The 15084-nt window shown below is 40.3% G+C and overlaps 2 protein-coding genes across 2 annotated transcripts in view; both read right to left on the bottom strand.

Annotated features, from left to right (window-relative positions):
* Positions 1-7940, bottom strand: part of LOC134328803 (uncharacterized) — a 450585-nt gene extending 442645 nt beyond the window's left edge. Inside the window, exon 1 of the mRNA XM_063010031.1 lies at positions 7558-7940. Coding sequence (XP_062866101.1) covers positions 7558-7940 — 383 coding nt within the window. The remainder of the gene's footprint in view (positions 1-7557) is intronic.
* A 1192-nt stretch (positions 7941-9132) lies between these two features.
* Positions 9133-9717, bottom strand: LOC134328392 (histone H1-like). Its single transcript, XM_063009494.1, has one exon. It carries the CDS (start codon positions 9715-9717, stop codon positions 9133-9135), a length of 585 nt encoding a protein of 194 aa, XP_062865564.1.
* Positions 9718-15084: the final 5367 nt, after the last annotated feature.

The raw sequence follows: 15084 nt of genomic DNA, 5'->3' as shown, positions 1-15084 counted from the left end.
GCCTTTTTAAAGAGGAGAAGCTCCTTTTTACACCCGCAGATGTAGCTCCAATTGTTGCCACTAACGATAACAGCTTGTACAGCTGAGGCATGGGTTGCAGTTTGTCTTTCGACTTCACTCGCAAAATCCACGATGGGACTGAAGCTCACAGTGATTAAGTGACAGTTTAGATCACAAAATAGCTGTCAATCAAAACAGGATTCAGCCTTTCAAATGATCCTCCAATCATCTTGCAGAAGCTCAGCGTCCAGACCCTTTCACAGCTCCATTCACCCCCAGAGACGCTCCGGGGGCGGGACAAAATCATGGCATTTATCCAATGACCGGCGAGTTTCAAAGCAATGAAAAAAACTGTTCCATGCAGTCCCATTAAAGTGAATAGACGCTCAGCTTCTACGGGCAAATGCATTGACGCTACAGGAATGTATGAGAAGTTCGAGTCAGTCGATTTGTGATAAGTAACTGATTCTGAACATTCTGAAATAGGTAAGAGCCTCCCATTGGATAATTACTGCATGGGTGATTATGTTTCAGCTGGCAACAAGTTATTTAACCCTAACTGATGCAGTGAGTAGCTTCTCATTTGTTAAACAACCATGTCGAAAGGGAGCATAAAGATTGGACTCTGGAGCAATGGAAGAAGGTCATGTGGTCTGATGAGTCCAGATTTACCCTGTTCCAGAGTGATGGGCACATCAGGGTAAGAACAGAGGTGGCTGAAGTGATGCACCCATCATGCCTAGTGCCTACCGTACAAGCCTGTGGGGGCAGTGCTATAATCTGGGGTTGCTGCAGTTGGTCAGGTCTAGGTTCAGCAACGTTATGTGCCGAAAGAATGAGGTCAGCTGACTACCTGAATATACTGAATGACCAGGTTATTCCATCAATGGATTTTTTCTTCCCTGATGGCACAGGCATATTCCAAGATGACAATGCCAGGATTCATCGGGCTTAAATTGTGAAAGAGTGGTTCAGGGAGCACGAGACCTGAGAGTCCAGACCTGAACCCCATTGAGAATCTTTGGGATGTGCTGGAGAAGACTTTGCGCAGTGGTCCAAATCTCCCATCATCAATACAAGATCTTGGGGAAAAATTCAAGCAGCTCTGGACAGAAATAAATGTTGTGACATTGCAGAAGCTTGTGGAAACGATGCCACAGTGAATGTGTGGCGTAATCAAAGCTAAAGGCAGTCCAACCAAATATTAGAAATAGAAATAAATATTAGAGTGTGTGACCTTTTTTTTTTTTGGCCAGGCAGTATATATATATACAGTGGGGTCAAAAAGTATTTAGTCAGCCACTGATTGTGCAGGTTCTCCTACTTAGAAAGATGAGAGAGGTCTGTAATTTTCATCATAGCTACACTTCAACTATGAGAGACAAAATGAGAAAAAAAAATCCAGGAAATCACATTGTAGGATTTTTAAAGAATTTTTTTGTAAATTATGGTGGAAAATAAGTATTTGGTCAATAACAAAAGTTCAACTCAATACTTTGTAACAAAAAGTGTCAATGGTCGTCTTTTGGACAACTGTCAAGTCAGCAGTCTTCCCCATGATTGTGTAGCCTACAGAACTAGACTGAGAGACCATGTAAAGGCCTTTGCAGGTGTTTTGAGTTAATTAGCTGACTAGCTGTAGGGCAGTGATAGCTCAGTGGTTAAGGTACTGGACTAGTAAACAGAAGGTTGCCGGTTCAAGCCCAGCCACCACCAAGTTGCCACTGTTGGGTCCCTGAGCAAGGCCCTTAACCCTCAGTTGCTCATTGTGTAAGTCGCTTTGGATAAAAGCGTCTGCTGAAAATGTAAATGTAGAGTGTGGCACCAGGTGTCTTCAATACTGTACCTTGTCACAATATTCTAATTTTCTGAGATACTGAATTTGGGGTTTTCATTAGTTGTCAGTTATAATCATCAACATTAAAAGAAATAAACATTTGAAATATATCAGTCTGTGTGTAATGAATGAATATAATATACAAGTTTCACTTTTTGAATGGAATTACTGAAATAAATCAACTTTTTCATGATATGTTAATTTTATGACCAGCACCTGTATATATATATATATATATATATATATATATATATATATATATATATATATATATATATGAAATTTCATGATGGGGACCCCTGCCCTAGACCAACTCACTCAATTTTAGAAAGTGAATCCTACATTTAAAAAATGTTCAATAAACAGATTAAGTAGTTTTTTTAATCAAATTCTATTTATAGTTCACATGAAAAGAATACATGTCAAAATAAATACATGCCATGTTGTCCTCTTGTTTATCCTCTTGTTTATCCTCTTGTTTATCCTCTTGTTTATCCTCTTGTTTGTCCATTCTCTGTAAAGTTTAGTACACATTTGAAATATCAGTAAAATAATTTTGCTTCAGGTCAACAAACATAAAAAAAAACCCAGATGAACCTAAATGTAAGTGCGTGTTATCACAGAGCTCATGGTGCACTTTACCCTCCCCCACCCCACTTAGTTACACGCGGGAATCTAAATTTTAGGAACACCTGAATTTAAAGGTATCCAGTACAAAACCATCACTGACTGTAGACTCAAACTGCTAAAACACATGATTACATTCACACCTGTGTGTGTTTTATCTACATTTAAACCCTCATTTGTTTAAATACCAAGTCATGCAGGTGAAAAACGAGGTGAAAGCATCAGTATGTGTTGTGTGTTGGACGGATTAAAGCTCTGAGTACAGCCTGAGTTTACAGTTGAATAGAAGAGTAAAACAGGTCTTACCTGCAGCAGCTTCACACTTTCCTCGTGCTCCAGTCTGTTCCTCTCTCGGGACTCCAGCTCGTGCCGCTCCACACAGCGCTGATGATGCTCGCGCAGCCTCTGAAACCTCCGTGTCTCGCGCGCACCGAGCATGATTATAATGATGCGTTCAAGGTGCACAGAGAAAGTGCAGAACTGCACACGTGCGTTTATGATGGAGGGGTGTTTTATCAAATGTTTCAGTGCCAATTTACTTCTCATGAAGTTAATCACTCTCCCATAAAATCATTACCCAAACACAGCTTCAGAGACATTTTATTAAACGCTTTAATGTGTTGTAGAAATCTGTACATTAAAGAAAATACAACATTCTTTTTAATAATATCAATTATCAGGTCAGGGGATGGCTTAATTAACTCAGAAGGAGCTCAAATTGTTGTATGACTTCAAAATAATTACTAAAACAAAAGAGGGCCTAGCAGTTCTCCATTTCAAAATAAAATACTATATTCATACAGATCAAGTTAATAAACAATTTCAGTGTGTCTTGAACGTAGCATTAGTAGTTCACAGGTGCTTAATTGCTCTCTCTCTCTATCCCCTCCCCCACCCTGACTTCAAATTTCTATCCCATAGAAGAGACATTAAGACGTTTAAACCAATAACAAAACATGGAATTCTGAGCTGTGCCCAAACCACTGCGTATTATGTATTTATATAACATGTAGGACATCTTTATAGTGTGATTTGAATATTTGTGCTCTGTCATTCAATTTGAAAAGAGAAAACCTGATCCTGAAGTTTACTTGGAAAGCCTATGTTCTTGCCCCTCCCCCACACCCAGTCCTGCATAAATGTAAAAAAATGGCATAAATGTAAGTCGCTCTGGATAAGAGCGTCTGCCAAATGCCATAAATGTCAATGTAATTTGATTATTACTGTTGTATATGTATACATAACAGTAAATGAAAGCAGTAGTATTAATTAAACAGTACATACAAAAAATCCCCAGATGTGGAACTGCATCGTCAAACATTTTAAAGTATGAGAACCAAGCACGTTAATCGTTAATCTATCCCATAATTCAACTGGAGCTGCAAGGATATTCAAAGCAGAAGATGAAAAATGTCAGAAAGCAGGGAGTTGGCTGTTTACAACCAAAAAAACAGCCAACTTAATCCAGTTGATCACTAGACCAATGTCCTCCTCAGTGGACATTTTCCTGCTCATTTATTTAAAAAAAACATTAAATACCCTGATGTGTGAATACTGTACATTTACCATCCTAGGTTGGTTTGATGGTTATTCACCACCCACTGATAGGTACAGATATTTACCATGCTAGATATCTATCGGGTGGCTGTGATGCATTGGCAAGCTCTTGGATCACAGCTCTGAAGAGTTGATAAATAGTGATCAAGTCACTCAAAATGACTAAAGAGTTTCACTTGGTCAGCTTTTCAGTCAGTCAAATAAGGGTACTTCCATCAGGATGTGAAAGGGCTTGGACCCATGGGTCAGTCCGGCCTCATCAGAATTGGGTGTAACATAGATGCTTTGACAAAAGAACATGCTAGAAATGGCTGATATAAAAAGGGGCAGTGGAAAAACATGGACATATGCATGGGAATGACCGGTGTTGCATTTTTGGCTAATTATTGTCATGTGTTTGTAGGGCAGCACGGTGGCTTAGTGGGTAGCACTGTCGCCTCACAACAAGAAGGTCCTGGGTTCAATCCCAAGGTGGGGCGGTCCGGGTCCTTTCTGTGCAGAGTTTGCATGTTCTCCCCGTGTCCGCGTGGGTGTGCTCTGGTTTCCTCCCGCAGTCCAAAGACATGCCACCAGGCTAATTGGAAACACTGAATTGTCCTATAGATACCTAGCCGCTAGATGCACAAACCAGTGCATTGTAGTGCCGGTCCCAAGCCCGGATAAAATAGGGAGGGTCGTGCCAGGAAGGGAATCCGGCGTAAAAACTGTGCCAAATCGATGTGCGGATCATGATCCGCCGAAGAGCTGACCCCGCAACCGAGCGGGACAAAGGCCCAGGAGAAGAAGAAGATTGTCATGTGTTTGTAAATACATCTTTTCGGATGCAACAACTCTTTTTATATGTGTGTTCAGTTTTAATCTGAGAAGCAGCCTTTGAAAATGGGTATCGTTGAGTGTCATCTTTGTCTGAAGTACCTTTCGTGGTTGACCCAGCACCTAAAAAGGATTTGCAGTTCTCCCAGGGGCTTTAGTAAAGTTTAGTACTTGAAATTCTAAGTGCTGACCTTAAGAAAACATGGCAAGTCTGCATGGATTTTGCTCGAATCGTTGTCCAGATAAAAAATACTTTGGAATGACTGAACGGTTCCAAATTTGAGTATGTTTATCTAGAGCCTCTGATGACAATGTAGCCGAAATGTCAGACTCGTCTGACCTTTCTAGAGCCTGTTTGGACACGTTCCAATTCCAATATATTCCCATTCAAATCCCATAATAACTTTTTGGACACCACTTGGGTCGTTTGACTTAAAACTCAACTATGTGGGCAGTCAACACCTCTAGAAGTAGTCTGAAAAATCTGAAAGCTCTAGGTCCACATGAAGATTTTTAAGGCCTTTCAGTATTTCTCCTCCTTCACTGAGAAAGGCATAAGGCCAAGGTGCAAGTCTGCATGGATTTTGCTCGAATCGTTGCCCCAATAAAAAATACTTCGGAAAGCCCGAACGCTTCCAAATTTGAGTATGTTTATCTGGAGCCTATGTCGACAATGTTGCCAAAATTTCGGACCCATCGGACCTTGCTACCCCGTTTGGACACGTCCAAATCCCAATTTATTCCCATTCAGATTCTTACACGCTCTATGTAACACTGCTTTGAAAGGTCCGATCGACTCAAAACTCGAATGTGTGGGCTGTGGACACCTCTAGAAGCAGTGTGAAAAATCTGGAAGCCCTAGGTCCACTTGAACATTTTTAAGGCCTTCCTGTGTTTCTTTTGCCTGACTTTGAACCATTTCTAAAGGTTCCAGAACCTCTAGGACAACAAAACTTGTTTGCATTACAAACTACGAGTTTTCCCGAGTGTAACCATACCAAATTTGTCTACCTAAGTGCCCAATAAACATGTTAATTTAGTAGCTAAACGTTATAAAAACGGGGCGATTTTCCGCGATTTCCCGTGGAGTTAGCTCAAGCTGCTGGTGTCAAACAGCATCTACTCATCGAGACAAATCTATTGATATGTGTATCTTGCATGTTGACCACCGGGAAGTATGAAAAACGAGTTTCATTAGCATTCGGTTGCTAACGTAGGCCTCATAGGCTTGGCGGGAATAAACAGTCGAACACAGACACCGGGACTCGATTGAATCGTAATCTAGGAGTCCTCCCGAGTGCATGGGTACCAAATTTGTCCAACAAAGTGCCCGATAAACATGTTAATTTAGTAAAAAAAATAATAAAAAACGGGGCGATTTTCGGCAATTTCCAGCCGTTTCTGGTGTCAAATGACATCTACTCATCAAGACGAATCCATTGGTATGTGTTTCGTGTCTGTAGACCCTTGGGAAGTGTGGAAAAATAAGCATTTGGGCCTTCACTACTGTATGCTGCTTATGGGACCCCACTCAAGTATTCAATATATTGCAAATGGGATGACTTTTCACTGTCCAAAAGCTGTATATTTGTCATGCCTTTATTATATTGGAAATGGGATAAGTTTATTTTTATTTTTATTTGGTCCAAAACCAGTATAGTATGACCAAAACCCTTAAGAGATTTTTTCTTTGTTTCTCTGATCTTTTTCAAACTTGCACCATAGGTTGGGGAGGTGGAGACTTAGAGAGGAACGCAGATTTGGAAGTCCTACCTCGCTCCAAACCTGAGATCTGACATTCCCATTTCCAATATATCGCATAGGTAAAAAATATACTGGTTTTGGACACTGCAATTCAGACCATTAAGCCATGGATAGTGACTGAGGGACACGTGTAGTATGTATATATATATATATATATATCAGTGGCGGCTGCTGGTCTTTCAAAGAGGGGAAGCTCATTGTCGGCTTACATCATAAAATTTGTCAATTTATTTATATATGAATGTATAAATTCTCCCCTTTGTTAGTTTTCAAGAAAATGGCATGAAACGGGTTGCAGTTTGTCTTCCGACAGAATATGTTAGCCCGTCCAACACGCTCAATTTAAGTACCAGAGCCGCTCTGCGCTCATTGGGCGTCTTGGTGACGCACTTTTCTCATTGGACGATCGTGATTACGTCAAATGTCGCTTACTGGTCGGAGTTCTGCCGCTGCCTCGTTTTAGAAAACATAATATGTCCTCTATGCTGTTGGTGGGATTTATAATACTTTCCTTTCTTTCTTTGTGCTTTCTTCAGCCTACAATCGCATTTGAAGTATATAACTTTCTAAAAAAATATATTATTGATTATTTCGTTCATTTTGCTTATTATTAGTATTATTATTATTATTTTTGTTCCATGTTTATTACACAAACACGTTTGTTGCACCACTTTTAATCGTCTATATTGTTGGTTTTGCTACTGCAAGTGATCTATAACTTCACTTATGTATACATATATAGGGACATATGTAAAGATAAGATAGATAGGGAAAAAATCTAATCGTAAATATTGATTTAATTTTACCATGTGATAAATCATGTTTTACAACGTGTGATTCTATGAACAACAATATTACATTTGTTTTGTTGAGACATTATCTGGGGAAATTGCACTTTTTCTGTGGAAATGGGTGGCTCTTAAAAGAGCCTTTTGGTTAGAACACGAGAGCGACTTTACTTGGCCTTGGCTCCTTTCTCGGTCTTCTTGGGCAACAGAACAGCCTGGATGTTAGGCAGCACACCGCCCTGCGCGATGGTTACACCTCCAAGCAGTCTGTTCAACTCCTCGTCGTTACGCACGGCCAACTGCAGATGACGAGGGATGATACGAGACTTCTTGTTATCTCTGGCGGCGTTACCAGCCAACTCGAGGATCTCAGCGGTCAGATACTCCAGCACGGCAGCCAAGTAGACAGGAGCTCCAGCTCCCACACGCTCGGCGTAATTACCCTTACGTAGCAGTCTGTGAACACGGCCCACGGGGAACTGAAGGCCGGCACGGGATGAGCGAGTCTTGGCCTTAGCTCTAGCCTTACCACCGGTCTTCCCGCGTCCACTCATTGTGATGATCAGATGCGTTCGTGGAACAAAACTGAAGTGAACTGGAGGAGAGCTCGAAGCGGTATGATATAGGCAAACTGGCTCTCTCCTATTGGCTTAGAGCGAAGTCACAGCTGAGCCAATCCTAAACACGCCGTCATGTCTCAGTAACGAAACATACACGCCCCCCTCACATATTGCCCCGCCCCCTCCCTCCTCCCCTCTCTTCTTCTCCGTTCTCAATTTTTAAATAGCTTTATTTGACAAGATTAAATCACATTACAAATATATGCAGATCAATACATTATCAAGATAATTACATCAGTTCAAAGTATTTATTACAATTTCAAGAATAAAACAAATACAGAAAGAGTGTCCTCAGATCTTGTTTTTTTTTCTTTTCCCTTTTTATAGATGTTTATTTATTTATTTATGTATTCTATTATAATTATTATTATTTATTTATTCATATATTATTATCATTTTTTTTTTTATACTCTAAATTTTTGCTGAGTGTAACAAAATAGATTACAGTCTTAATATTGACCATATTTTTTGTACGCAAGTCTTCATTTTTTAGTCTTCTGAGGTGGCATATGATTTGTTTAAAAACAATATCTGGGGGTATATTGCATTGTTCGATGATCATTTTACACCTAGTTTTCCAGATTTTTGTATTAACAATACAGACAACTAACCAATAAAGGTCATTTATTTTTTGAGAAGTGTTTTCAAAGATTCCAAACATAATTGTTTTTTTATTTATTTCAAAATCTAAGTTTAAAGTTTTAATTTTGCTCCTCCGTTCTCCCGCCCGTGTAATGTATGATACAGAAAAGCTTCTCTTAAGCAACAATTACATTATATTATGTCACAATAACATTTACACTAACAATAACATTATGTAAAGAGCTCATATACGTGAGTGCACATACATATACACATTTATACGGACAGTTTTATGAGGATGTGTGACAAAATCATTATTACACATAAAACAGGACCAGTCATACTTAGTGTTTTGAACTCCTTGCTTATTACACTCTCCACAACATATGTATGTATGGATGGCTGTATGTATGAATAGTTGTATGTTTGCATGCATGCTTATATGTATGTATGTGTTTAGGAAACGCGACTCTTTATGGGAAGATATAGGTGGCTCTTAAAAGAGCCGTTTTAAGAAAATGAAGATAAGAAAACAGGAACATGTTCACTTCTTCTTGGGTGCAGCTTTTTTGGCCTTGGCCGCTTTGGGCTTAGCGGTTTTGGGTTTGGCTGCCTTGGCTTTTTTAGGACTCTTGGCTGCCTTCTTGGGGGTCGCCGGCTTCTTAGCCTTCTTGGGGCTCTTTGTGGCTTTCTTAGCGGCAGCAGCGGGTTTCTTGGCCTTCTTGGGGGACTTCTTAGCGGCGGGCTTCTTGGCTGTTATCTTCTTGGGCTTCTTTGCGGCCTTTTTCACTTTAGGAGCGGCGGGCTTCTTCGCCTCGGTCTGCTTCTTGTTGAGCTTGAAAGATCCTGAGGCGCCGGTGCCCTTGGTCTGCACCAGGATGCCCTTGGTCACCAGGCTTTTGACGGCGAGTTTGACGCGGGAGTTGTTCTTCTCCACGTCGTATCCACCTGCAGACAGAGCTTTCTTCAGGGCGGCCAGGGACACGCCGCTCCTCTCCTTGGAAGCGGAAACAGCTTTGACGATCAGCTCGCCGACGCTGGGACCCGCTTTCTTGGGTTTGGTCGCGGTCTTCTTTTTAGGAGCCTTGGCGGGGGCCGAGCTGGCCGGTGCTGGAGCTTCTTCTACCATCGTTGTTGGAGCTAAAACGGCGCTAAGAAAGAGCGAGTGAAGCGCTGTGCTCTGTTGTACAGAGATTCCTCCCTCTTACGAGAGGGGGCGGGGCTTTATAGCACACATGAGAACTGTGTAGACTCAGCTCGGCCAGCGCAGCGTCTGTGTGCTTCCGTGACACATGCGCACTTGTGTTTTCTCATGGCAAATAATGATTAAAATACAAGTCCTGATATAAAATGCGAGGTAATAAAGTGCACGTCGGCCGAACATAAGTTCTCTCGTTCATGTAAAAGCCCGCAAAGGGAACCTAACGATGCTCTGTTTCCTTGTGTTCTGCTAAAACAGCACACCGCTCCTGATGCGTAAAGCGACGCAGCGCACATTTCACATCTTATTACACGTAAAAATATGCTGAGGAAACCCGATCTTCTTGTAGACACAGGCTGAAAAGTACAAACCAGACCTTGGTGTTTTCCACATGTATTTATAAGCGGATGTGAGTTTCCTTTTCTACTAGAACAATATGCTGTTTAGTGCGAAGTAAAACACAGTTACCAAGCAGGACTAGGTCGAGTCCAGGGTGCTTAACTGTCATGTAGCTGAAAGAACAAATGGGAAAAAATAATAATAAACATAATAATTTAGAATAATAATGATGATAATAAGAAGAACATTTAATGTTAGTCAGAACAAGTCAAAACAACCGTATTCACAATGATGTCTGTTCTAATTTAAAAATTCATGTGTTTCAGCCGCAACGATAGCTAACAAGTGTTAACAAGTGTCATAAGCGAGTGAGATAAAAACCATGAGTTTAGGGATTGTCGTGAGTTTCAGCTGTTCATCTTTTACAAAGCGTTTCCCTGGATAAAAAGAAAAAAAAACATCAACAAGTCACGTACCTCTACTTATATATATATTATATATTATATATTTTATATATTATAAGTTATTGCGTGTTTGTCAATTTAAAAATCAAAAATGGTCTTCAACAAATGATTTGAATGAATACAGAGCGTTAATGTCATTGTAACACTTACAGATTGACATAATTTTTAATGCTGCGTTTCAGTGAGCAATGACACAACGACTTTCATATTACATGATGCCCTTAAATGATCATAATTTTTCTTTACTGGAGAATGCGGGCATCGATCCCGCTACCTCTCATATGCTAAGCGAGCGCTCTACCATTTGAGCTAATTCCCTTTAAAAAGAACCCTCTTTTACCCTTTGTAAATTGTAATGTATTAACAGAATTGATGCTGCATTATGTAAGGCCTAAAATAGTGCAGGATATACCAACTGTTTAGTGCAGTGCAATAACAAAGCGGCTCTGTGAAGCAAGAACTGAAATCATGATGCATGTAATTCATCATAAAATATATGTAGGTATTAATATCTAGAACTCAGTGCATTATTAGGCTACACATAAATGTAGATTTAAACTGTCCTCTATTTACTACAGTGTGTTTGAAACAGCTGGGAGTACAATTATTTCAAGTACAACTAGATCAAGTACATGCTATTTCAATTAGATATATCTCACTAAGTACAAATCTTTTAACTTTCTAAATAAACCACGTTGTACAGGACATTAGTGCTTACTGTAGTAAGGAACAACTCACCTGAACAGGGACTTGAACCCTGGACCCACAGATTAAAAGTCTGATGCTCTACCGACTGAGCTATTCGGGCCCTACATACTGCTTTATTCCTCACAAGGATGTGACATGAATTAAAAACTTTAACATACGTTGTCCTGTAAAACTGCAATTGATATAAAATGTTTTAATGTTTTTGCAAATATGTGAAATAAACAATTTTTATTTTATATGTTGCTTTTACTTATTAAGCCAAGTTTCATCCTGGAAAAGTACTTTTAACTGTATTTTTTTTAATAGTTTAAAACCTTAAGAAGAGTCAATTTGACCCATAACCTATCAGGAAGGTTAAACCTTTAATCACTTCTCACGTTTGTTTTCGTGACTAAACGTAGTTTGGGAGACCAGAGAGGCTCTCCTGTGATTCCAGTTGGTGATAGATGGTGTAGTGTGTGACCCCCTATCACAGATCAGTCGTGTAGTGTGAAAGCCACACCGACTTGAAAGACTCCCGTTTACAAGAGATCCAGTCGTGTAGTGTGAACTGTACAGAGACCTGATGTCTTGAAAAGTCGTGTAGTGTGAATTTGGCATAAGATGAATCCCCACTAGACTGTGGATAGTGACACCAGAGTTCCAGCAGCTTTTATTTAAAACAGACCAGTTTTTTTGACATCTGACAATCCGGACAACTTTTATTTCAACATAAATTAGGAATTCGGGGTTTGTTTGGCAAAAATATCACAGTTTCGTGTTATCTTGTCCTTAAATACCCCTTTATGGGAAAAAAAAACCGTAGCACCTGGAGGAAAACCATGCAGACAAAGGGAGAACATGCAAACTCCTCTTGTGGAACTTTTGGAGAATTGTAAAAAAAAAAAAAGTGATATGATATGATAATACGAGATCTTGTGACCATGTTGAAAAAATTGTGATGTTGCCTTCTTGTGGCATTTTTAAAGAACTGTTAAAAATTAGTTATGATATGGCAATATGAGATCTTGTGACCATGGTAAAAAAAAAATTCTTGTGATGTTGCCCTCTTTTGGCATTTTGGAGAATTGTAAAAATGTCATTTGAAATGTTAATACACTATATTGTCAAAAGTATTCACTCACCCATTCAAATAATTGAATTGTTCCAATCACTTCCATGGCCACAGGTGTATAAAATCAAGCACCTAGGCATGCAGACTGCTTCTACAAATTTTAGTGAAAGAATGGGTCTCAGGAGCTCAGTGAATTCCAGCATGGTACTGAAATATCGACTGTCAGTGGTATTATAACAAAGTGGAAGCGATTGGGAACAGCAGCCATGAAGTGTTAGTGCCATGTAAAATAACAGAGCTGAGGCTCATAGTGCACAGAGGTTGCCAATTTTCTGCAGAGTCAATTGCTACAGACCTCCAAACTTCATGTGGCCTTCAGATTAGCTCAAGACCAGTGTGTAGAGCTTCATGGAATGCAGCCAAGCAGCTGCATCCAAGCCTTACATCACCAAGCATAATGCAATGCGTCGGATGCAGTGGTGTAGAGCACACCGCCACTGGACTCTAGAGCAGTGGAGACGTGTTCTATAGAGTGACGAATCACGCTTCTCTATCTGGCAACCCGATGGATGAGTCTGGGTTTGGTGGTTGCCAGGAGAACGGTACCTGTCTGACTGCATTGTGCCGAGTGTAAAGTGTGGTGGAGGGGGGATTATGGTGTGGGGGTGTTTTTCAGGAGTTGGACTTGGCCCCTTAGTTCCAGTGAAAAGAACTCTTAATGCTTCAGCATACCAAGAGATTGTGGACAATTTCATGCTCCCAACTTTGTGTTCCCAGTTTGGGGATGGTCCCTTCCTGTTCCAACATGACTGTGCACCAGAGATAATGCATAAAGACTTAGACGAGCGAGTTTGGTGTGGAAGAACTCGATTGACCTTCACAGAGTCCTGACCTCAACTTGATAGAACACCTTTGGGATGAATTAGAGCTGAGACTGCAAACCAGACCTTCTTGTCCAACATCAGTGTCTGACCTCACAAATGCACTTCTGAAAGAATGGTCAAAATTCCCATAAACACACTCCTAAACCTTGTGGAAAGCCTTCCTAGAAGAGTTGAAGCTGTTATAGCTGCTAAGGGTGGGCCGACATCATATTAAACCCTATGGATTAAGAATGATACGTCACTCCAGTTCATATAGGTGTGAAGGCAGGTGAGTGAATACTTAAGGCAATATAGTATATGTCTTGTGACCATAATAGGAAAAAATATTTGTAATGTCGCCCTCTTAGAACACTTTTGGAGAATTGTAAAAAAAATACCATGAAATGGTAAAATGAAAACATGTGACCATGTTGGTAAAAAATTCTTGTAATGTCGTGTTTGGTTGTTCTCTCTTTCTGTCATTTTGCAGTGCAAGTGGCTGCTGATTGGTTGCAGCCTGTTTTCCACTGCAACCAATGCGAAATATGCCCCCAATCCCAATCCGCTCCCTCACTCCACCTCTCCACTCCACCTCCGTTTGCGTGTTCACGTGGAGTGCTCACCACATTAAGGGCTGTTCCAAAGTAATTAGGACGGAGGGGAAGTGAACTGTAAAACCCTTTAACAAGAGCACAATCAACCACCACACTCCACAGAAGTGCAGCTAGGAAAGGTGGATGGAGGAAACATCTTACAAATGTAAAATATTATATTAAATTATCCTCATAAGGTGTTCTTTTTAAAGAAAGTAATTAAATCTGTGATCGGTGAACTTAAACTTTATAAATGGCAAAATTATTTTACCCCAACAATACTATCAGTAACAATATTATCATATTTAACACAATTTTTTGGAGAATTAACACATAACTATACATGTATACTAGTTATAAAGTAGCAGGTGCTTGCGTCTCCTGAGCTCGTATTTCCGCTTGGAGATGCTGAAATGATAACGGAGAGCAAGACATGACAGCAAGGCGAGAAAAGCGTCTATCTGTATTAATTGGAAGCTCCCTTCACAGCACACTGTAATTTTAGCCTTGTGCTTATTTGTGGCCACCAGTTTTCTTGTGAGCATGGTACAAAAAAAATATTTTAATGTCGCCCTCTTGTGGCACTTTTGGAGAACTGTGGGTGGGTGGGTAGATTAGTACAGTGGCCCAGTACAGAACTTAGTACAGGGCTGTTCACTGTGTTTAAATCAACATAGTTATGTAGTCATATTGTCACCCTCTTGTGGCACTTTTAGAGAATTGTTTTAAAAACTAACTAACATTTTTCAGTAACGAGTAATCTAATGCGTTACTATTTCAGATTAAAGTTACTTATCCAAGTTACTGTGCGTTACTATTTTTGTCATTTTCCTTAGTGAAAAGATATTTTTGCTTTCTTCTTGGCAGGGGCGGAGCCAGAGGGTGGCCAGTGGTTGCCATGGCCACCATAAAGTAATCTTCGGCCACCCCTCTGGCCCCCCCACCACCGCTTTGCCGGCAATTTTTTTGCGGAAGCATTTCTGCATGCAGGAGCAGCGCACCTCAGATGAGTAGTTCTTCACCAAAACAGTGCAGTAATACACTCAACATAAATGTCAACCACCAACACCATTACAGAAGTACAGTAGTACTATTTAGTAGTATTCGTGGCGCGCTACGAGTAAAAGCGCCAGCTTCTCTGCGCATTCCAGTGTTGCCAGATTGGGCGATTATCCGCCAAATTGGGCGGATTTTGTTGGAAAACAATTTAACAGCAGGTAAATAACACTTCTATTTAAAAGAAAATCTTCCGTTTTAAGAAGCTCCAGCATTGT

This window comes from Trichomycterus rosablanca, chromosome 15, assembly GCF_030014385.1.
Source record: "Trichomycterus rosablanca isolate fTriRos1 chromosome 15, fTriRos1.hap1, whole genome shotgun sequence".
NCBI lineage: Eukaryota > Metazoa > Chordata > Actinopteri > Siluriformes > Trichomycteridae > Trichomycterus > Trichomycterus rosablanca.
The sequence above is the reverse complement of the archived record's forward strand: the minus strand, read 5'-3'. Positions and strand labels throughout refer to the sequence as shown.